General features: G+C 39.7%; 3 protein-coding genes across 39 annotated transcripts in view; 2 read left to right on the top strand and 1 right to left on the bottom strand.

Annotated features, from left to right (window-relative positions):
• LOC127962387 (histone H2B) overlaps positions 1 to 24,707 on the top strand; it is a 966,021-nt gene that overhangs the window by 330,221 nt on the left and 611,093 nt on the right. The gene's annotated exons all lie outside the window — the stretch shown is intronic.
• Positions 1 to 24,707, top strand: part of LOC127962369 (histone H3-like) — a 931,300-nt gene that overhangs the window by 296,948 nt on the left and 609,645 nt on the right. The window lies entirely within an intron of this gene.
• Positions 1 to 24,707, bottom strand: part of LOC127962334 (receptor-type tyrosine-protein phosphatase delta-like) — a 398,656-nt gene that overhangs the window by 66,003 nt on the left and 307,946 nt on the right. For 16 of the 36 annotated variants that reach the window (XM_052561877.1, XM_052561880.1, XM_052561892.1 and 13 more), the window contains 10 exons: positions 23,707 to 23,817; positions 22,026 to 22,037; positions 19,267 to 19,536; positions 17,658 to 18,239; positions 16,914 to 17,059; positions 16,632 to 16,776; positions 14,938 to 15,243; positions 13,846 to 14,039; positions 9,025 to 9,051; positions 5,740 to 5,857 (listed from right to left, as the gene is read on the bottom strand). In XM_052561877.1, the coding sequence (XP_052417837.1) occupies positions 5,740 to 5,857; positions 9,025 to 9,051; positions 13,846 to 14,039; positions 14,938 to 15,243; positions 16,632 to 16,776; positions 16,914 to 17,059; positions 17,658 to 18,239; positions 19,267 to 19,536; positions 22,026 to 22,037; positions 23,707 to 23,817 (1,911 nt within the window). The remainder of the gene's footprint in view (positions 1 to 5,739; positions 5,858 to 9,024; positions 9,052 to 13,845; positions 14,040 to 14,937; positions 15,244 to 16,631; positions 16,777 to 16,913; positions 17,060 to 17,657; positions 18,240 to 19,266; positions 19,537 to 22,025; positions 22,038 to 23,706; positions 23,818 to 24,707) is intronic. The other 20 variants (XM_052561899.1, XM_052561900.1, XM_052561901.1 and 17 more) reach the window with 4 other exon arrangements.

Raw genomic sequence — 24,707 nt, 5'->3', positions numbered from 1 at the left:
GAGTAATTAGTTCATTTACAACTTTCCTTACAAAATGGGCGCGTAGTACTTATTTATTATTAGTATTATTTACTCTTACAGTAACGTGATGCATTTCTGGTTTCAAATTGTTGTTTTTAATTTCTGTCATGGTGGTACTTTTCCATAACACTGAATGTGGAAATAAAGAGTTGGTTATGCTTAAAATGTTGATCTTTTTTTCTGTCTGTTTGTTTGTTTTGGTTTAGTTGTGCAGTTATTAAATCAGATTGTCTGTGTAAACCATACTTTTGTGACATATGACACTTTATAAACATTAAAAACACTGTACATACTTTTGAATAGTTGTTTATTGTTTATTATAGAAAAGCTTTGTAACAAAGAGGACAACTATTCCAAAATAAATTAAAATAATAAAAATGTAAATAATTAAAAATGAAATTAAAATTAAAAGATAATAAAGCCACATGGTCTAATAACCTTAACAAATGAACTTTAAAAGTACAATATAAATAAAAGAAAAACTAATTATTGCACAACAAGCTATTCCCAAAATAATTTTAAACCATTTGAATAAAAAATAAATGAAAATTAAGAGATACTAAAGCTACGGAGCCTTATAACAATAACAAATTACCTTTTAAAATCACAACAACAAAAATATTGCACAACAAGCTAGTCTTTTTCTAAATAAATAAAAATAAATAAGCTTTAAAATAAATAACACACTGTGGCTATATTTTTAGGACTTGCTTTAAGGCATGTTTACATTATTTAAAAAACAACAAGCTCCCTGACCTTGGATGGGCTGAGTCTGTGAGTTCTTCTATCTGAGATAATCAGCCCAGTTTTAGAAAAAAAAAAAAATCAGATGGCACGGATGTGGCCACAATGCAAAGTCTTGTCTTTGTGACTTCAGAAAGGCTTGTGTAAACTGGTGAACATCTCCTCCACCAGGCCAGAGGGTCTGATGTGCGGGGTAAGAGTGGCTCTGCAAGGTTGGCCATCATAGCATCTGAGGTCTTAGAAAAGGTAGCAGAAGGCCTCAAACTTGCTACCCTCTCGTCAAAGTCTTCCCAAAACATGGCCCCTGCACTGACAGTGCACCAGGATCTGAAACTCCTCACTCTGAGCTGGGTTAAAACTGTTAAAGCTGAAGTTATCATAACCTTAATGTCTTTAACATTAATAATTCAAATTCAAAATGTTATTTGCTTTTAATGTATGTCATTATGTCCTTTTTTGAGCAATCTTCTTATACATATATTACACCAATATGTCAAGTCTGCCTAGGAAAAGCAATTATTATACCAGCAAACTCAAAATTGGAGTAAAAATGAACAAACTAGTCTATAAATAATTTTATTGTAAGCTTGGATTATTATATTATTATATAGCCTAGTGTTTATTTACTGATAGACAGTCAAGAAGACAAATTAATCAAAAATGTATTTATAACAGGGTTTTATTTATTTATAAAATAATAACAAACCACAGATCCTCAACAAACAGTAACAAAAACACAGTGACAGAAATGTCAGAAATAGCGTATGGGGCTGTCACGTGATTAAGGAACGAGTCAAACTCGACCCGATAGACTCATGAGATGAACTAATCAATTCTCTTTCCGGCTCAAGACCGCGTTAGTTTTGCGTATGGGGCTGTCACGTGACTAAGGAATGACTTAAACCCGAAGACTTCTTGTCAGATAAGAGGTGAGGTGAGCTAATCACAGACTGAAGACCCAGGTAAAGAATGAGTATTTTTTTCTTTATCTCATAGCATTTTAGTTTTGTATTGTTTGTAGTGTGATCAACGTTTGCGTAAGTACTAGATGTGTTGGGGAGGTAGCACTTAATATTTTAATAACATTTTGCTAAAATGAACGAAATGAACAAAATGACTCGAAAAAAGATTCGTTCATTTTGCTGAACGAGACTCAAAAGTCCGAGTCGGTAAAATGATCCGAACTTCCCATCACTAATATATATATATATATATATATATATATATATATATATATATATATATATATATACAGTATTGTTCAAAATAATAGCAGTACAATGTGACTAACCAGAATAATCAAGGTTTTTCGTATATTTTTTATTGCTACGTGGCAAACAAGTTACCAGTAGGTTCAGTAGATTCTCAGAAAACAAATGAGACCCAGCATTCATGATATGCACGCTCTTAAGGCTGTGCAATTGGGCAATTAGTTGAATTAGTTGAAAGGGGTGTGTTCAAAAAAATAGCAGTGTGGCATTCAATCACCGAGGTCATCAATTTTGTGAAGAAACAGGTGTGAATCAGGCGGCCCCTATTTAAGGATGAAGCCAACACTTGTTGAACATGCATTTGAAAGCTGAGGAAAATGGGTCGTTCAAGACATTGTTCAGAAGAACAGCGTACTTTGATTAAAAAGTTGATTAGAGAGGGGAAAACCTATAAAGAGGTGCAAAAAATGATAGGCTGTTCAGCTAAAATGATCTCCAATGCCTTAAAATGGAGAGCAAAACCAGAGAGACGTGGAAGAAAATGGAAGACAACCATCAAAATGGATAGAAGAATAACCAGAATGGCAAAGGCTCAGCCAATGATCACCTCCAGGATGATCAAAGACAGTCTGGAGTTACCTGTAAGTACTGTGACAGTTAGAAGACGTCTGTGTGAAGCTAATCTATTTTCAAGAATCCCCCGCAAAGTCCCTCTGTTAAAAAAAAGGCATGTGCAGAAGAGGTTACAATTTGCCAAAGAACACATCAACTGGCCTAAAGAGAAATGGAGGAACATTTTGTGGACTGATGAGAGTAAAATTGTTCTTTTTGGGTCCAAGGGCCACAGGCAGTTTGTGAGACGACCCCCAAACTCTGAATTCAAGCCACAGTACACAGTGAAGACAGTGAAGCATGGAGGTGCAAGCATCATGATATGGGCATGTTTCTCCTACTATGGTGTTGGGCCTATTTATCGCATACCAGGGATCATGGATCAGTTTGCATATGTTAAAATACTTGAAGAGGTCATGTTGCCCTATGCTGAAGAGGACATGCCCTTGAAATGGTTGTTTCAACAAGACAATGACCCAAAACACACTAGTAAACGGGCAAAGTCTTGGTTCCAAACCAACAAAATTAATGTTATGGAGTGGCCAGCCCAATCTCCAGACCTTAATCCAATTGAGAACTTGTGGGGTGATATCAAAAATGCTGTTTCTGAAGCAAAACCAAGAAATGTGAATGAATTGTGGAATGTTGTTAAAGAATCATGGAGTGGAATAACAGCTGAGAGGTGCCACAAGTTGGTTGACTCCATGCCACACAGATGTCAAGCAGTTTTAAAAAACTGTGGTCATACAACTAAATATTAGTTTAGTGATTCACAGGATTGCTAAATCCCAGAAAAAAAAAATGTTTGTACAAAATAGTTTTGAGTTTGTACAGTCAAAGGTAGACACTGCTATTTTTTTGAACACACCCCTTTCAACTAATTGCCCAATTGCACAGCCTTAAGAGCGTGCATATCATGAATGCTGGGTCTTGTTTGTTTTCTGACAATCTACTGAACCTACTGGTAACTTGTTTGCCACGTAGCAATAAAAAATATACTAAAAACCTTGATTATTCTGGTTAGTCACATTGTACTGCTATTATTTTGAACAATACTGTATATGCTGATGGCTATTTGTGAAAATATGCTTTGATGCGCTTGTTGGATAACTTGTGTTTAAAGCGCCACTCAGCAGTCAAAAGCTGCACATGCATTTTACAGTCGTAGCGGCGGTGCTCGCGGCAGTAGAAAGCACAATCTGGTTGCCCACCTACTCTATGAACATACAAGAAATACATTACTGAAATATATATTTTTATTTAGTTCACAGATAAACATGCTGAGTTTCTGTGCAGTTCACATATCTTTATGTGCAATAAGGGATTTTCATGTGCAATACAATTTATTATTATTGCTTATTTATTAATACTAGATTAGTTGTATTTTACACAATTATACACATTTGTAATTCTATTGCACCCAATTAATTTTAGATTTGATCTACCATTTTTATTGGTTTCGTTTTTATTATTATTTGTTTTACTTTTTCATTTTTTTTTACTTATTGATATATGATTATACATATATTTATTCATTTTATTATTTTATTTTTCTTTTATTTAATTTATTTTTTAGTTTTGAAAACAATTGTAACATGGAAAAGCAATTTGCCCCTGGGATTAATAAAGCTATTTGAATTGAATTGATTTGAATTGAGCTGAATTGAGTTAATTGTTGTGACAGGCTTCATTGGTAAACATCGTGACTTCCTATTTGCTTTCCTGTTTTGTTTTCATTGTGAGTGTGCACAAATAAAAGCAGACCTTTCTACAGTGATGCATTATTAATAAAACAATAAGTGATTAAAGTTGATTCTGCTGGTGTAAGGAAACAGTTGAAGTGATAACACCAACACAAGCACACGCGCACACACGCACACACACACACACACAAACACAACCAGTTACATTATTGCTGAACTTGACAGCACAGTTTGTTCTTTATCAAAATAAAATACAGTGAACCAAACATCAGCTCGCCTGCCTCTGCGTCCTTGTTGAAACATAAAGCCTAAAATTTACATAATAAATAATAGTCTAGCATTCAGATATGTTACATCACAAATATGGGAATATTATGGAATGTTTGGATTTGTGCCGACTGAGAAAGGTAGGATACATGAGCACAAAGCTCCATTTCGCAAACAGTTGAGTGCACAACCCTTTAAAGTAAACTCCATCATCAGTCTGTGAGAGACGCATTCAGAATCAGCAATAGGTTATGTGTCTAGTGGGCTTTGTTTGTTGACCATGACAGGTGCACAACTCATGGAATTCGCTGTTCTTCTGCTGGTGGCGGGTTATCAATCAGCATTGCATTGTTGCAGGCGCCCCCTTCTGGATTGTGGGTGAATAGCCTGTACTTGTAGTAAGGTCTCATGCACCGAACCGAGATTTTGGTTTGTTCGTTTCGAATACATGTATCGTTCCACCCCTAGTGAAAACATATCTGTTTTGAATTGAAAGGTCGTGTGTCCAATCAATCTCTACAAATATTTCTTTAAAATAAAACAAAACTATCCAAGGTAAAATAGAATATAATTAGGATGATGGTAAAAATAGTTCAGTAATGCATCAGTCCAGAAGTGGAAAGCAAAACCAGTTTAGACTCAAAGATCTGACACAGCCACTGATCCTCTTAATATTGCACTGCTGTATCTATTTTCCTAATTCTCCAGTTGAAACCCTGTAAGTTTGACAATTTGTAATGTTACAATATCAAATAGAAGTCAACAGTGATACTGTGTGCCTTTTCACAGTCATGCACTCAAGGACAAAAGTGAAATAAAAGGCCTTTCAGGAGCTGAATAACAGCACAATTAGAGGTACAACAGAAAAGAGCCTGTACTTATAAGCGATTGTGCGTTTCAAGCCTTTCAGTGATAATCGAGATGGTGCGTAGTATTCTTTTCTTTTGAAAAAGTCTATTTTGCCATTTTCCTGACGGATTTTTCCATTATTTCCTTAACCCCTGTGAGCATTTCAAAGTCAGAGCCGTAGGTGAGTGGAATTACAATCGCCGTCATCACTGCGAGGGCAATTATAGGCATTCAGTCTTAATGGCTGCAGAGGAGAGAAGCGAGCCTCTGAGCCGCTCTGCAAAGTCCACAGCAACAGAGGCAGAAATTGCTCTGAAGCGGCGTAAACCTACCGGCTCCGCTGGTGGTGACCAGCTTGGGTTTGCTGCGCGCTCCGTCGCCTTTGGTTGTGTAAGCGGCAACCGTAACCGAGTACATGGTCTCAGCCTGCAGGTCAGTGAGGACTAATTCCTGAAAAAAAAAAAAAAAAAACAGCAGGACAAGAGTCATTTTTAACAAAATAAAAAACTTTTTAAATCATAAAAAAAACACACTCGAGAATGTGTTTGCTCACAGGTGTAAAATGGTAGTATAATAGAATAAAGGAATATGGGACCCACTTTATATTAAGTGGCCTTAACTACTATGACCTTACAGTTTAATTAATAATTTAGTACAATGTACTAATTGTGTACATACATGTTTTTACATTGTACTTACATTAAAAAAAAAAAAAACTACATGTAATTACATCTGTATTTAATTTCTGTAATTACATTTATAATTACACTGTTGACTCATACTTTACACCTTAACCCACCCTTAAACTTACCCATTCCTCCAACCCTCTCCCTAACCTTACCCCTATCCCACCTCAATAGCAGCAAAAGTGTTTTACAATAAAATATGAACACAATAAGTACATTGTACTTATTTTTTTTATGTAAGTACATAGTAGTTAAGGCCACTTAATATAAAGTGAGACCGGAACATGGATCTATACACCGTTTATACACCAAATAATATCTAATGCCCCCTCATCTAAACAAAGGGTTTATTGACTTCCCATTCATCAAGATCCTCTGATTCAAACTGATGTTTCTTATCAACACACTTCAGCAGAGACCAACTGGAGCCCCAAAGTGCATCAGGACTCTTTTTCAAACAGGCGAGTATCAAACTTAGTCTTATTAATTGATACATTAAGTATCATACGTACCATTTACAAAGGTGTGTTTGAAATAAGAAACTGATGTTTCCTTGAGGCTGTAGATCTGCTGAATATAAAATTGTACCAGAGTTTCATGTTTTTATTTCTCTTCTCTTTACTGTTTAAGCTATAAGCCTTGTTCCTATGCCAACTGTGTGTGTGTGTGTGTGTGTGTGTTAGACTAGTTTAAGTGTATATGTAATTAATAAAGTCTTATGTGTATGACACTTGAGGTTGTTCATTATTTGCTCATAACTGAAGTCCCTAATCATGCATGTTTTTGCTATATGCTCTGAGTAGGTTTGTACAGTAAGAAAGTAACGCTCTTAGAATCGACAGACAGTTGACACTAAAAGGTCAAGTAATTTTTTTTTTCTTTTTTTTTATTTAACTTCATATTTATTGCTAAGTTGAAATTTCTGCATAACAACGTAAAACATGCATTGTTAATGAATGAGATACAATGTCATCTTTTGATGGTTACACAAAATGGTATTAAACATCTATAGGCCAGCAAGCACTGCTTGGAAAATAACTTTGTCTAAGGTTTTAGAGAAAGCAGTGCTTTCACAGTAAGTTTTACTTCTTACCTGGATGCTTTTAACATTCTGGATAAGTTTCAATCTGGTTTTAGAGTACGTCATAGTACAGAGTCAGCCTTGCTTAAAGTTGTTATTGATCTTTTGTTGTCCATTGATTCAGGGTCATCTGACATTCTGATTCTGTTAGATTTGAGTGCAGCCTTCGACACTATTGACCATGACATCCTCTTGAATCGACTACACAATGCAGTAAGGGTTCAAGGCACGGAATTACAGTTCACCTATTATTTAAAGAACAGGACGTTTTCAGTAAATATTGGGTCATTCACCTCACCTTCTGCGCCCGTCCCTTATGGTGTTCCTCAGGGTTCTATTCTTGGCCCTTTATTGTTCTCGCTCAACATGGTTCCCCTAGGCTCCATTCTCCAGAAATATAGTATTAACTATCATTGCTATGCCGATGACCTACAACTTTACCTTCCTATCAAACTCGAAAATGACTCTTTACAACCTCTTTTCTCATGTTTTGACGATGTGAGAACTTGGATGGCTAACAATGTCTTGCAGCTAAACACTGATAAAACTGAGATGCTTCTGCTAGGCCCCGCTGCACTCAATATTACTCTTAAAAGTAGGTTAGGCTCCCTTAGTGATAACTTACAACCGCATGAAAAAAAATCTAGAGGTCCATTTCGATCCATTACTACAATTGGACAAGCATGTAAACACGGTTGTAAAGAGTACCATATTTTCCGGACTATAAGTCACACTTTTTTTTTCATAGTTTGGCTTGTCCTGTGACTTATATAATTTGACATGAACCAAGAGAAATGAACTAACAGAAAACATTACTGTCTTCAGTCGCGAGAGGGTGCTCTATGCTGCCAGAGATGCTGCTCAGTGCTCCTGTAGTCTACAACTGAGCAGCATATAGCGTCCTCTGGCGGCTGTAGACAGAAATGTTTTCTCTTGGTTCTTGGGTCTAAATAAATGCGACTTATAGTCCGGTGCGACTTATATATGTTTTTTTTCCTCCTCATGATGTATTTTTGGACTGATGTGACTTATACACAGGTGCGACTTATAGTCCGGAAAATACGATAGCTTCTTCCACCTCAGATCTGTTGCGAAAGTAAAACATTTTCCCTCTCGAAAAGATCTTGAAATTGTCATCCACGCACTAATCTGTCCAAGGCTGGACTATTGTAACTCTCTGTTTGTCGGCCTTCCTCAAAGCACTCTATCTCGGCTTCAGATGGTTCAGGATGCGGCAGCCAGATTGTTGACAGGAACAAAAAAGGGAGCATATTACTCTTGTTCTTGCTTCATTTCACTGGCTCCCTATCACATTCAGAGTTGATTTTAAGGTCCTTATTTTTGTATATAAGGCACTGGGTAAGTCAGCCCCGGATTTTATCTGTGACCTTATCCAGCCATATACGACCTCTAGGTCATTAAGGTCTTGTAACTAGCTTCTTTTATCTGTCCATCGTTCTCGTTGTAAATCCAAAGGCGACAGAGCTTTCGCTGTTTCTGCACCTTAACTCTGGAACAGTTTTCCCTTGACTATCAGGGCCTCTTCATTGCGATGTGTTTTTAAATCAAACTTAAAGACTCATATTTACACCCTTGCTTTTGAGTGATTCTATGTATTTGGTGTGTTTTTTATATACATATTTTGTTTTATATTTTATCTCTTTCTCCTTTAATTTTTGATCTCTGTTGCTTTTTAGGTAACCTTTTATTGTAAAGCACTTTGGATCGACAATGGTTGTATTAATGTGGTGCTCTATAAATAAATTGACTTGTCTTGACTTGTTTATGTTGGATGATGCCGCATGAAATGGAATGAAGTGCAAAGCTGTAGAACCCTGCGATGTACTCACATGTTCGGCTGAATCATCATACTCCCACTGAAGCCCAGACCAGAGAGGAGCAGGAGAAACAAACAAACAGACAAACAAGAAAATAAGTTCAAATGCACTGTGCTGGTGAAGACATGGGAAAGTGTCAGAATATGTGCCTCTCCTTGTTTCAGTGAATGAGCAGATGCTGGGATGATGAATGATTCATAATTCTGGAGGATTCAAATAGCGTGTCTGTGTCTCTGCATTCCACGCTGGGCCGATCTCATCACATTGTCCATTGTCTAACATAAAGTCACGTATAATCAAGCAGAAAACAGGTCTACATGCTGTCTGTGATTTATGGCACAGTAACATCACAGCCTTCATTCCATATGGATATGAAATAAAAATTTTAATGCACCCATGCATATCATACACTAACTGCCTTTATTTCTAACAGTAATTAGTGAAAAATGACCTATTTGTGTCCCTCATGAACTTACAGTATGTGTAAATAAGAGCTTTGACGATGAGTAACTGTGTTATTTTAATACATTAGTAAAAATCCATTATTTTATTTTAGCTGTCTTCTTCATTGTGAAACTTACGTTTCCTCTTCAGGAACTCAAGCTGCGTTGGAGGACACTTTGGGAACATCTTTCAGTGTGACTGGATCTGAACCATGTGAATGTGTGATCAGTCCAATGGATGGGCGAGGTATCATGGTGACGTAGTGACCAGGAAGATTAAAAGCACATGCAGTGAAACCCGCATCAGCTTTCTGTCATTTGCAAGTGCTCTTTGTGTGTGTGAGTCTGATATTTGTTTGCGAGTCTTATTTAGTGTTGTTTGTCAAAAATGTCAAAAACACAAGACAAGACTAAGCTATTTAAGCAAGGGCAATGCCAGGCAGCATTTCAGGCTGTGTGTTGCTCCATGCCCACGTTATATTGCAGGTGGGGATACACACAGTTTGGACATTTCCTGCCTGGGAACAGAACAAGCTGAGTCAGCTCTCAAGATGGATCGCAGATTAATCCAGTGACCAATGAGGTTGATGTGGTGAGTGTCAATAAGGAATCGCCCCAGTATGGGGAGCTTTTGGAGCTGGTAACTCATGACATGGCCAAGTTAAACATCAATTGAACCGCAGATAAAATGGCTGAACCACAAAAGAGTGAACTGGATAAGCAGTTTCTGCGTACTAAGCCACCATCTCCATGACGGAATCTGCCTTATTTCCCAGAGGTTTCGAGGTCATGGGGAAGACCTTTCTCGGCTCGCCTCTTTATCCCTACTTCTGACTATTATGGAAATGTGGCAGGGATGAGCGAGCATGGTTATAAGACTATGCCCTGGATAGAACAGTCGCTTACAAGCTATCTGTCTCCTGACGCTACGTCAACTTTGAATGGTCTGGCATTGTCGTCCAAGCCGCTACATACCAAATTCAGTGCTAGTGGGCAAGGTGTACTCGGCAGTGGGTCAGGCTGGTGCGTGTCTGCACACCATGGCGGTTTTACGACGTACCAAGCCGATCTGCTTTAAGAGCTGGATGACGGTGAGGAGTTAAAATCTCAGGATATTACAGAGCCCAGGAGGACCACTGACATGTCTTTAAGAGCCACTAAGGGAACCACCAATGCCAGGCAGGTCTATTGCAGCAATGGTGGCGGAGGAGTCATTTGTGACTGAACCTGTCAGATATGAAAGAGAAAGACAGGGTCTGCTTCATGGATGCCCTGCTTGTCCCTTCTGGCCTGTTCGGCAATGCCATCAACTCTGTCATCGATAGGTACCAGGAAGCTTTAAACAGGTGGCGGTGTTCCAGTGGTTCCTCCCTTGCTGCTCTCTAGATCTAGAGGCTGCCGGGCTGGAGCAGCCTCCTCCGAATATCAGCTCCTCATCCAGGGAGGCTCAAAAACAGGGTCAGGGGCCTTAAAGTTTAAGCCAGATCTGTGGACCATACTTAAGACTTTAAGAGGTCCTCGGCCAAGAAGTCTTGATGCGACTGGCCCAGGATTGATAAGGACAGGCCATTTTGGGATGAAGCATGCTAGATTGCATAATACGGTGTCTGTCTCGCCTCAGTATCCTCAGGAGATCGGTCTGCTAACCCTGCCGTAGTTACAGGGCACAGCAGTATCCCGCGAGTGCCACTCTCAGTCACCATCCGGAAATGTAGAGGCTTGCTACCTCTGTGTTGTGACCATTGCGACTCCAGGGAATCCTCATTCTGAACTATATCAGTAATTGGTTGATTTTAGCTCAGTCAGTGCTGAGAGTTGTTCAACATCGAGATGCCTTTCTTGTCCACATGATAAAGCTGGGGTTAAGACTAAACGTCAAGAAAAGTGTGCTTTCTCCATTACAGAGGACCAGATAAGTGGTTGTTGTGTGCGATTCGACCACGATACAGACAGGTATGTCCCCTGCTCGGATAGATTCGATCCTCACTGCAGTCATGAGAGTCAGAGAGTCACTGTCAAGCAGTTTCAGAAACTCCTGGGTCTGATGGCAGCTGCGTCCAACATGATACCTCTTGGCCTGCTGTACATGAGACCCTAGAGTGGTGGCTAAAGACCAAGGGGTTCTCCCAGAGGAGGAGGAAACCACAGAGGAGGTCTGCACTAACGCTGTTTATACATACTAGCGTACCAGATCCTTGTGTGGTCCAAAGGCAAACTCCTCTCGCTGACACCAGTACACATTCCTGGGCATCTCAATATGGGAGCAGACATCCTGTCGAGGCAGGATGCCCCTGAGAGAGCACAGCTTATAGCTCCCGGTCTCTCAACCGAGGCTGTTGAGACCATCCTCCAATCCAGAGCTCCCTTAATGAGGGAACTGTACACCTTGAAGTGGAAACTTTTAACTTCTTGGTGTGGAGACTGCCAGCTCGACCCATTTAACTGCCTGGTTGGTATAGTGCTAGAGTTCCTGCAGGCCCAATTCTCCACAGGGTTGACCCACTCCACCCTGAAGGTCTATGTGGCAGCCACTGCGGCCTACCATGTCCCTTTAAGTGGTCAGTCAGTGGGCAGACACTCCCTAGTTACAAGTTTCCTCCACATTGCTCTGAGGCCTCCAGTACAATCTTGTGTCCATGAGACCTTGCTGTGGTGCTAGAATCTCTCTGTAGGCCCCCCTTCGAGCCTATTGAGGAAATCTCTAATTGCCACCTCACCATCAAGAGTCCTTTTCTTCTGGCTACATCTTCTCTCAAGAGAGTTGGGGATCTGCAGGCCCTCTCAGTGGCCTCCTTTCAATCTCGACTTTGTGCCCTGTCTGGCCAAAGCGTTTCTGTACCCTTGAGTGGGATATGCTCCTAAGGTACCCTCCTCTACATCACGGCTTGTTGTACTCCAGTCCTTTAGCCGTCCTGCCTTCAGGGAGCCAGAACAGCAGAAGCTTAACTGCATGTGCATACGTCTAAAGAATTGCCCTGTGGAGAAGGGCGGACCAAGTGCTCATGATCTATAGTCCCCCTAAAAGAGGTCTACCTGCTACAGGTCTACCTCAGTCGGTAGTAAGTAGATGCCATTCCTATCACTTATGAGTCCTCTGACCTCCCTTCATCTGTAGGGGTCAAGGCTCATTTAGACAAAAATTTTGGCAGCCTCCAAGGTCTTCTTAGCAGGTACATCGATGCAGCACCTCTGATACACTGTGGGATGGTCTACGCCCCTAACATTTGTCAGGTTCTATGGCCTAGATATGCAAGCCACCCCTGGCTCTTCTGTTCTCTAGCCCTAGCTGTGCAGGCTTCCACACTAGGCAGAGATTTGAAAGTCTGGCGGCGTGAGCATACTCGTTCGCAAAGCATTCTCCAACGCAGAGTTCCTGAAGAGACACATCTCAGGTTACTCATGTAACCATGGTTCCTCGACGGAACAAGTAACTTGCTTCACTCCTAGATGGTGATGCCGATTTCCTGGTCACTATATCACCCCGCCTGTGATGTAGCGCCCATCCATTGGACTGACTACACACAGGATTCAGAGCTGGTCACGCTGAAGGATGTTCCCACAATGTCCTCCGATGCAGCATCTCGTTCCCTCGAGGAACCATGGTTACAGGCATAACCTGAGATGTTCGTTGTTGTATTATCAAATATGCACAATTTAAATCAACTAATAACTTAAACGAAACATATATGCATATTTTATGTAATAAGGAATGTACTCATTATTGTAATATCATTAAAATATTAACACTGAATTGATTTTATAACAATTTTATTTTTATATAATTTTGTTTTTATAATATATAGTGAGCTGCCTTGCTAACAACACAATAGTCAAATAAGCAGCCAAAAAATAAAAAATAAAAATTCTAAAATAAAATAAAAGTATATACAGAATATTTATAATCGGCGTCACTGCCATTAAAAAATAAAGATAAAAAAATAAAATAAAATAACTTGTTCTAACCTGGTCCACACTAGTAGACCATCTTACACCAGCATTAAACCTGCATTATCATTATTACTATTATTATTTTTTTTTACTCCTCTCTAATCATGTTCTTAAATGCATTATGTGACTGAAACATATGATATACTAGTTTGCACAACATTCCTTAAGTTCACATTTGTGTTCCTGCAGTCAATTCAATTAAATTCAATTCAAGTTTATTTGTATAGCGCTTTTTACAATACAAATCGTTACAAAGCAACTTTACAGAAAATTATGTTTCTACAATATTTAGTAGTAGCTAGTCATGTTCTCTTGTGACAGACACACAAGCAATCAAAGGAGTTGGCAGCTGGTTATATGAACTGTGTCATGACCATATAACTAATTAAAGTCTGTAAAGATTGACTTGAGAAGTGGTGCAGCTGTGCAGGTGGGTGCCTACCTGTGCGTCATCGATCAGCATGTCCTTGATGACAGGGTGCCCGACGGGTTCCCCATTAACCATCCTGACATAGTGCACCTGGTACCCACGGATCTGGCCGTGCTGCCTGCTCGGCACCGGTGACCGCCACAGAACTTTAATAGATGTGGAGTTGACAGCCTCCACCTCGACTTTACGAGGAGGGCCACTGGGCACTGAGAGAATTATGGGATAGAAGACAGAAAGGTCAAGCTTAAAGATGACAGACCTCCCAACCGACTGGATGAGACGTCTCCCCTGACAAAGCAGTGAAGCAGACAAAAATCTACAAAATGGGATTATGTCATTAACAAATACTGGATAACACTAATATCTCAACAATGGGAAGTCAAAAAAAAAAAAAAAAAAAAAAAAAAAAACAGGAGAGAGAGAAAAAAAACAAAACAAAAAACAATCCCCAAAAACAGGTCAAGCAGCTGACCTAATTTTTTTTTTTGAAAAAAAAAAAAATGGTTTTAGTGGAGTCAAAATATGGAATAAAAACAAGAAAAAATAATCCAAGAGGAGTGTTTCAGATATTTGAAGCACTCTAAAGGAGTTTGGCTATGATAGAGTGAAGACAAAAAGAAAAACAAATGGAATTTTTTTTTTTTGAAAAAATATCATTGGTGTGGGACGTTTGAGAAAAAAAGCCCCATTTCTGAAGATTCACTGTCGATTTAGTCATCTTTTTTTTTTCATGTATGAAAATGAGTTTCACTCCATTAAAAAGCCATTTCATTTATCTTAATAAGAAAATGGGGGGAAAAACAGCAAGACATTTGGGATTGTTGGAAGTTTAAAGTTGTCAGAAAAACGTGCCATGAAATTGCCATGAAAGTCTGTAAAGTAAAAAGTCTGAAAAATGTTCTCGAAAATTCTCAAAAAATTTGTCACAGAGAATAAGGGGATGTTGGTTTGGTGAAAGGTCACAAAAAAATCCTGGTTAGTAGAATTAGTGTTAATAAAGAGAAACGAGTGGTGTTAGGGTGCCTTGGGCAGAAGTCTGGCGTGGGGCATGTTTTGAGGGTAGATATTAGCATAGGGTCACAGTGGGGTGTGAGTAAGACATACCATCCTCCTCCGTACGGATTAGCTGAGGTAAACTCTCTGGGCCTTCTCCCGCTTCAGTGTGGGCGCTCACTGTCACACGGTATTCTGTCCATTTCTCCAAGTTTTCCAACAGATAATGGTACTTTTCTGGTGGTATGTCCAAGACTTGATGCAACAAGGTATCATCGCCTTCGGTCGCTGCGTACTGGATGGTGTATTTGGTCATGATTCCATTTTGGAACTCCGCCGGGGGTGGTTTCCAACTTACCAGAATGCTGGTAGAATTTGGACTAGTGCACTTGACTTCCTGGGGTGAAGCTGAGGGCTCTGATTGGAGGATTAGAGGATTGTGGGAGGAGCAGAATAGTAATTTATCGGATTTAATCAGTTTTTGTAGTTTGGGTTGGATCCAGGTGAGGTTCACGGGGGTTGAGGTAAGAGGATTTTTTTTGTTTTTGTGGTGGAGGTGGAGATGATGTTGATGGACAAACAAAAACAAAACACAAAGGGAACATAAAATGACAACAAATGAGAATGAATAACAGGGACTACATTTATTAAAAACAAAAATGATGACATGAACATTAATTTAATGAAGCTTAAAAATAAGAACAAAATGGGTAAATAAAGTGTCACATACTTATTGAAAGGAGGTAGAAAAGATAAAACTAATTCACAAATTGTGCAGGGTGGGACAGGTGCAGACCCTAAAACTGAAGAACCTACCTTCGTAACTCTACACATAATTTTTTTTTCCCCTAATATCCTAAAATCAGGGCTCAAACTGCTCTCATTTAACAGAACCCGGAAATTCTTAACGAGCCATGTTTTAAATTGGGCCCTGTTTCCTCCAAGCAGTTACCATCAATCCAAAATTTCAAAGGTTGATGTGTCAGCTCTGTAAAAACAGGAAATGCATTGCTCACCAACCTTTCCGAGGCCTGTTGGTTTGAGGTAAAAGCCTGGATGGTCCGAGAGTTCCTGACTGACTTTTTTAGACTCGGACATGCAACACTCTACCGCAAAAACTGCCCTCCAAGATACTTACCTGGCATGTACTCAGAGGACCTCAGATTTATTCAGATTGTCTCAAATTGTGAGTACGAAGTGAAGCACAGTAAAGCTTGTCAGCATTAATTATTCATCAAATTAGGCAAGATTAATGAAGGAGTTGATCAAAAGTTTGGTTACAGTTCAACTTGAACGAATGGAGAATAAATATGAGGTCTTTTGGGAATGCAATTCTCTTTTCTAGCTACGTATCATTGCATTTGAGCTTTCAACAAGGCTCCATATGGAACCTCTCCAAATTTGGTAAATCTTTCAAATGCAGTGTGGTATACAATAGCCAAAGTCAAAAAACAAGGCACACATAAGCTAAATGACTACAGCCAAACAGATGAATAATTCAGTCTCATCTCTTATTTGGCTAATACATGATGCCAAATTTGAACAAAGTGACCTTGTCATTTGACTACATATTCCACAAATTGACTTTCATTCAAACAAGATGTGCGCTAACAGCGCCCTCAATGCATAAAACAGAAATGCCTCCATCTCTCAAAAAGATATCAGTATAAACCACTGCGCTAACAAATTCAGGATTACATTAGCAAAAATGGTTAGGAAATGGAGGATTTCTGTTTTATTATGTGCTGTGCCTGTTCTTGAACCACTGTATTGAGGAAAAACAGTAGAGACAGAAAGGGACTTACGTGTCTGAGGTGTTTCGGCCGAGATCACGTTGGTGTATGCGCCAATGCCATGTTTGCTGCGTGCGGCCAGCTGAAAACTGTAGGTAGTGAACGGCTTCAGGTCTTTCAGTAAATAGGTTGTGGTGGGCTCAAAACTTACTCGTTTCTGAGGAAGGGACAAGAAAAAAAAAACAAAGGTTAAAACCCCAGAAAATAGAGTTTGTACAGTAAATCTGAGCAATGACCATGACATCAATTGTGGGACGAGTGAAAGCCTTTGCCAACGACTGTTCGTGCTCGGACCTCCTCTTTGTCATCTCCTTTCTTATAGAGCAGCTCGTAACCGACAATTTGATTGTCCTGGCCCGTCTGAGTCGGGGGGTTCCACGAAAGCAAGATGCTCGTCTCAGATTTGGCTTCGCCTTTGAAGTCCGTTGGTTGAGAGGGCACTATAAAAATATTATAACAAATAACAGAAATTATACAAATAGTAATTTACATTGCAGACATTTCTCTTCATGTTTGTATTGTGAGAATACATTAGTGAACAAACTTGGTTCTCCTGGAGTAACCAGAGATTCAATATACAATAGTGGTAGTGGCATGGACTGTCCCATAACTGATTCAATTGTGACTCAACTGTTCATATTGGCTATGTGTATAAATAAAGCCCATCCAATCAGAGCTATGAGTCTTTAGTTTCAAACTCGTTAATTGCTTTTTACCAAAAATCCTCTGATCTCTTGCTTTGTGTCCACCAAGTTACAAATTAAAACAGACAATACATAAAATTAAGTAATTAATTCAGGGGCTTAAACCAAAATAGACATCGCCACATGAAACATGTTTATGTTGAACATCCAGCAAAATTAACCATAGTATAACAAAATTATTCACGACCTTATGACATAGTCTGAGCCAAATATTGTATCTTTTATATACATATATATATATATATATATATATATATATATATATATATATATATATATACAGAACAGAAAAGAGGAAAAAAGAGCTGTTATTCCTGTCATTCCCAACACCCACCTCCAGTTTTGGCTATGATCTGCAAATCAGATGAAAGTGGTCCATCTCCTACAGAGGTAAAGGCCAGGACCTTGATGTAGTAAGTCTTATTGGGCGTCAGGCCTGGAATGGTGAGGAAACTGGAAGTCCTTACAATCTGTTTCTCCCATTGGTTGACATGCTGGCTTGGATCGGTGGTGTAGTAAACCCTGTAGCCAGTTATCTGCCCATTTGCCTCCTCGGGTTCATCCCAGTGGATGATGGCGGTCGTGGCACTTAGCATGCGCCCTCGGACTTGCCGTGGGGCAGTACTTGGCGCTTGCTCTGCTGTTTTGGCCTCGATGGCTTCACTGGGAGGCCCATGTCCAATGTTATTCACTGCAACTACTCTGAATTGGTAGTCAGAGTAAGGGCTTAGCCCACCTACGCTGTATCGAGTGGTGGCGACTCCATCAATCTCTTTAAAAGAATCCTCAGAATTCTTGGGCTTGTGCTGGATGATGTAGTAAGAAACAGGTTCGGGATTCCCAGAATCCCATGTGAGCGTGATGCTTGTTGCTGTACGTTCCGTCACCTGGGGAACACCTGGTGGCTTCGGTAAAGCTGGAGCAACAATAAAGCAGCCCATCAGTGAATTTCAATTATTTGGAAAATGGAAAATCCACTGTAATTAGTTACTTACGATTACTGGAGCAATATTAATAATTGGGGGGGGGGGGGATCACTAAAATTGAATGATGTTCGTTTTAGTTCCTAATTTGATAGAGGAAATATCCCAATCCGTTAAAGCCACAAATTCGCCTACTTGACCCAGACAAGCATTAATGTCAATCCCTGAGGTGCATTCTATAACAAGCCTAATTTATTTTGTATTGCATGTTTTGGTTTATTGAATTTTTCCCTCACTCTCAAAGGACATAAACATTTTTTTATATTTGAACACTGACAAACAGGGGTGAAATGTTTCTTCACCGGGTTTAGAGGAAATGTCTTTGTTGTATGAGCTATTGTATTGGTAAGCTACACGGTTATGCCATTATCATTCAAGAACCATGTGCCCTTCCCTTGGGATACTAGCAGAAGGTTAAAGTGTCAGCTTGCTCTGCCAACATAGGGACAGTAGATGTGGGTTACAGTGCTGTTAGCCACTAATGTAATACAGCTCAGAGTCTTGACAGTACCTCCGTGATAAGGAGAAAACCAAGTTACCCCAGAGGAAAGAGAGACTCTGCAGTTTGTTTAGAACATGTCTTAAATATTCCACGGGCTGTAATTTATTGCTTTAATTCAGAGCGCATTAGGTGAGGCTGGTGATAGGACAGATAATGTTTAGTCTTTGTGTGCTGTCTCTTGGGGCGTATTATGACTAATGTGATTTTGTTATGTCTGAAGCAGACAAAGGCATTGTGTGTGTGTGTGTGTGTGTGTGTGTGTGTGTGTGTGTGTGTGTGTGTGTGTGTGTGTGCGTGGATATGAACAGCTGTAAGTGTGTTGGCCTGTTAAAGCGAACAAGTGTGCCAACAGTAGGAGTTTGTGTATTCATCTGCAGAATGTGATAAGACAGATCAAATAACAGGAGATTGGTGCCAGTTAGAATGTTAAGTATAGAGTCGTCTCATGGATTCTTTACCTTTGACCGTAATCTGTGCGACCGCCTCTATAACGCCCAGCGTTGACATGGCGACACACGTGTAATTGGCCGACTGCCGGACGTCAGTGAGTTCCAGCACGTTTCGCCCGATGGGCATGTCATCTTCAGGGGTCAAATCCTCTGACCCCAACATCCATTTGACGTAGGGCATTGGTGACCCGACGGCCACACAGGTGATGTTAACGCTTCCACCGGGCATGATCTCATTGTCTGTCGGGGGAATGGAGAACCGGGGTGGAACCCGTCTCACTGCAAGAGAACAAATGCACCAGTAACTTTTGGTCCAGATGTAGGCTTAAGGAACATTCGGGAACATTTAACAGGTGAGGCACTAACAGAGATCTGGTGGATTTCACTGCTACACTGTATCAAAGGTTTGAGATATAGCAGGATCCAACAGGAAACTACTGCACATGTACTGCACACAAACATTCCTCTTCACTCCCTTAAGACTGGGACATTGAAACAGACGCCATGCACAGGTGACCCACGCGTGACAAACGAACAGCAGCACAAGGGGGAACTGGAGGGCCACAGCATGCTGGAGTTGTGTGTGTTTGTACAACTTCGATGCTGCATTCTCTTCCAGTTGATGTGAAGGAATGTGCCGAATCACATTGCCACATCACACAGATGGCAACGAGCCCCACGGCAGGGCCGCCGCTAACTAACAACGGGTAGAGACTAGTTGTGACTGTCTGCAGCTGCCATTCAAAAAGTGGACACACGTGTCAACGGAAACAGTCGTGAAACCTTGAATAAACATGGCTGATGGCAATGGATGGCTGAACCTGAAACTGAGTGAAAATGAAAATGAACAAATGCAGCAAATTATTAGATAAATAAAAGATAAACCCTCAATGCAAATGGAGGTGTGGGGGAGGGGCATTCCTGAATCTATCATGCAAACAAGCAAACTGCTCATTCCAGAGGGACACTTTGGGAATTAAAGAGAAATGGGGAATAAGAGGAGAGAAGAGGATGAGGGGAGGACTAGTAGAGTCAGATAACAGGAAATCAACAGGGCTATTAAAGTCTATTAGAGTCTTCAAGACAGGTATATATATATATATATATATATATATATATATATATATATATATATAGAGAGAGAGAGAGAGAGAGAGAGAGAGAGAGAGAGAGAGAGAGAGAGAGAGAGAGAGAGAGAGATACTATTTTCCAGCTCATAGGAAGAGGGTTTACGGGACAGCAGAAGGGTGGGAGAAGATTCAAGAGTCCAAAATAACTGAACGTATGTCAGTGCTACTGCTTACATACTATCAGTCTCAGACGGCAGCGGCTGTTGTACAATGCACACAGCAGTGGCAGGAGCTTTCTCAAAGCGACAAGCTCTGCCGGCTTTATGCAGCTTCTGGGACTCAGTGTGCAGCGGTTTACATCAGTCCTGCCACAATGAGCCCATCTGAGGATGACGAATCATTGGATTTGACAAAGTTTGTGAGGTTCATCATAACAAATATTTGTAGAGTTTTAAGACACTTAGCTCCAGTAAACTAGATCAGTGTTTCCCAATGTTCCTGGAGGCACACAGACAGTATACAGTATACAGATTCAGTTCTCTTCAGAGAACCAGGAAAGGGAGAACAGCAAAATGTGTTAATGTTGATGTGCATCCAGGAACAGGGTTGGGGAATGCGGAACTAGATATCTATGATTAGGACGTTACATTCCACTAAGGAGCGGCCACTGATCTTCCGGATTTGACTTTAACCCTAATACGACATGGGTCCAAGCTAATTAAGGTCTTCAGAGTTAAAGGAAGGTGAGTTTAACAAGGGTTTGAGCTTAAATCTGCAGGCTAAGATTTGAGGAATCCTGCACTGGGGTCGGTTTAAATCCCATTTACCTGCTCCTATTCATTACATCTCCTCCTGTTGACATGGACAGTTCTTGGCTAGGATCTTTATTATATTACTTGTAACTAAAATAACAGTAGGATGAACCGAAACCAATGTTTAACGAGGAGTTAAAATTTCTTTAAGTCTTTAACCAACAGAAATGTCAGAAGGAAAGATAATTTTTAACTACGTGTAGCATGGATTGGACCTGAATGTTGCGCATCCCTGGAGATTAAATCTATAATTATCACAAACAGATTTTTAGTCCTATCGCAATTAATTTTCATTTGAAATGCTGTTCCGGGAGATATGATGTTTTCCCCTTTCATCTGAATCCCGTTTCATTTGTCAAGACTTTAGACGCTTAACATTCATCAGTTGTCCTGTATTAGCAGCCTGTTAGGTGGAAAGGAAAGACCATATCTGATCTCACAGAGCTACGGAGCATGTCTCATCACAGTTCATACCATGGTGAAGGTCAGCGAATGGAAGCTTGTTTCTAGGTGTTAGGAAAGCACGTGTCGATCAAAGTTAGGAAGCAGGACCACTGACATGTGGGAGAAGACAGACAACTTCAGCATGACCAATCCACCATGCAAACCCGAGACGAACTGCGTTTTTGACTGACATGCACCACTTTTTGGTCAAGCAGTACAGCGGAGAGCAGGAGCGCATTCGTTCAGACCACAACAAAAGGAAAAAGTAAAAAATAAAAAAACTGACCAAAACATAGAACATAAGGAACCAAAAGCAGAATTTAATCGTACACACGCAAATGCAGCTACAGTTATTTGTTTCGTACTCTTGGGAATTGTGACTATGTTCTGTATCATTTGTTTTCTGAGTTTGAAGATGGTTAGAAAGAAAAAACACACCAACCTTCTCGCAGCTCTGAGGGATGTAGGGAATTGATGCGGAAACAAAATAAAATGAGGAGAAAAACAAGGGAAAATACAGAGAGAGTAAAACAGGCCACATTCAACCCAGAGAATTGCTGCTAGAGACAGAATGTCTAGGAAAAGAAAAGTGGGCTGCATTTTACAAGCCTTTTATTGTGCTGCCCATTAAACAATATGACACAGGTCCAGTTATAAGCTTTACATGCCATCAGCAGTTACTGTGGTCTGGACTGACTTTCTTCTGGAGTTTTGATTATGCAGTATTTGAGAAATACATTGGTTCTTCACGTAAACCACATGACTGGGACCTGTGCATGAATACTTGCACACTTTTTAAGGCCGTAAAGTGTTTGTTTGAGCAGCGCTGGACATCAGGCCATCAAGGTTTATAAAATGGAACATATTTTGGCAACAGTTTATGATAAATTTGGGCTTAAAGTCAACATGAAATCATAAGCACTGTTTTCTTCCTAATACTGGATCCTTGATGGTGTGCTTCATGTCTGATGACCTATAGTGAGCAGGTGTTTTTTAAATGTACCATCCAATAATTTCCTAATGGTTGAAATCAAGAAAATCAAGACCCTTTCTCTTGTTTCAATATGAAATCTGTCACACTATCGTAGTCAAAAGGGCAGCAAACACAGTTTCATGTTGACTTTAATGTGACAGATTATACAGATGTTCAATCATAAGTCAATATCAAAGAACATTTTATATTTATACAGTGGGGTGATTCTTCAGTTAGAGGACCTTCTGACTGCTTGAAAAAAACAAATAGTTCATTAAATATTTATTCAAATATGTTGGATAAGTTAAGTTTTTTTTTTTTTCTTTTTTTTTTACACTCAAAAAATGTGACCAATTATGTAATTACATATAATGGCGTTATTCTCCAATCATTACGTAATAATCTCAAAATGAACATTTCAAAACGTCACTTCTCATTTCCCAGATAACTACATATAAACCCAAATACACAACAGCAGTATTGAGTAATTGTATTGCAGCTCTCTGACATAATTAATTTCAGTCTATGATCATTTTACCATTAAAACTATTGTGCAACATTTGTGTTTACAAACACTTTATTTAATCAACCTAGTGTACAGAAGACTTCAGTTAAGTGAAGAATAATCTATATTTATTTAATTACAGGCTTTAACTACATTTCAGATCAAATATTGGACTGAATTTAAAATAAGATTATAATGACCCAAATATACGTTGGTTACTTTTTGTCTTTTTTGTTCAAAATAAAGCTCCAAAATAAAGTAAAACTGTTTTATTCCATGTCTGGCAATAAAAATAAGAAATAAAAAATAAAATAAAAGAGCACTGAGGCATTGGTTGTAGAGAGTAAAGAGGTTAAGCTCAATCTGTCATTCATGTTATTTTTGAGTCAGTCAATTACATACAAAAAAGCATTCAAGTAAAAAAAAAAAAAAAAAAAAAAAAAGAAAACGTAAAAAGTTGAAATTAGACACCAGACAGGCAGAAAATCAAGGCTGCAGCATTATGTCATGCTTCCAAAAATGCTCACGCAACCAGAGGGACCCCAACAACAAGAGTTAATCGCTATTCGGCTCAGTTTGTTTTAAAAGTGTGCGTTTTTACATATTCTTCTGTCGGCTTTGTTCACCGCCGTGAGCTGTTCCTACCTCTCACATACAGGTTGGCTGGTGCCGAATAGCGCGTGCCATCGTTGTTGGTCGCGACACATTCGTACTTCCCTTGGTCCGATTCCTCACTTTGTTCTATTTGCAGCGCTCCTACACAGTGGGAGAGAACATGAGCAGAGAAAGATAATTACAATAATAACACAAGCCATTAAGCAACTTCCGCTAAACCACATGCTAGGCCTATTTCTCTCTATGAATGGCATTATCTGTTCTGTTTAGATCTCCATAAGGGTGAATGCCACAAAATGGCTCGGGCTAAAGGCCTGCCGCTATACTGACGCTTAACCCTGAGAGGCGACATCTGCAGGCATGCCTCGCTTTGGAGAGCTCGGTATAGACTTAACCAGTTTATGCAAGCTAAGCTCCTGGAAGCTGGGGGTAGAAATGTTTCCCCTTAAAATGTCTAATGCAGTGTTTCATTCTCTAGGCCCGATGCAATATGGGAAAGCAATTTCGGAACTAAAGATGGATTTCACAGTGGATCCGCATTGCATATTATGATTTTGTCAGGAGTTGAGTCATTTTGAGGTGCTTAAATCGAAGTGTGTTGTGAGTTTTATCTCGCCATGCTGACTATCTTGCGCCAGCCTAGAGAAGAGCGCGATGAGCACTGCAGTAGACATTAGAGAGGGCACACAGAAAGAAACCAAAAGAAAAGAGACTTTGCAGCATTGATTATCTCAGATATTTTACAACCACATCAATGAAGAGGAAAACATACAGTACAGGATACATGTTGCAGGGTTTCTAAAGGCACTTAATCGTACGGGTGGTTCAAAATCATTTGAGCTTTACTGTTTAGAAAAACAGTTGTGATAATAATCAATAATAATACTGATCGATTATTAATTGAGAGGTCTACAAAAGGTGATGGAGGGGTAGTAGCCCTGCAATATTATTACACATCTCACAGGACTGTTCATTATGGGAATGAGTGAAAACTGCAATACAGCAGCATATGGCTTAAATAAAAAAAGGTT

The sequence above is a fragment of the Carassius gibelio genome, chromosome B7 (assembly GCF_023724105.1).
Source record: "Carassius gibelio isolate Cgi1373 ecotype wild population from Czech Republic chromosome B7, carGib1.2-hapl.c, whole genome shotgun sequence".
NCBI classification, from domain to species: domain Eukaryota; kingdom Metazoa; phylum Chordata; class Actinopteri; order Cypriniformes; family Cyprinidae; genus Carassius; species Carassius gibelio.
The sequence above is the reverse complement of the archived record's forward strand: the minus strand, read 5'-3'. Positions and strand labels throughout refer to the sequence as shown.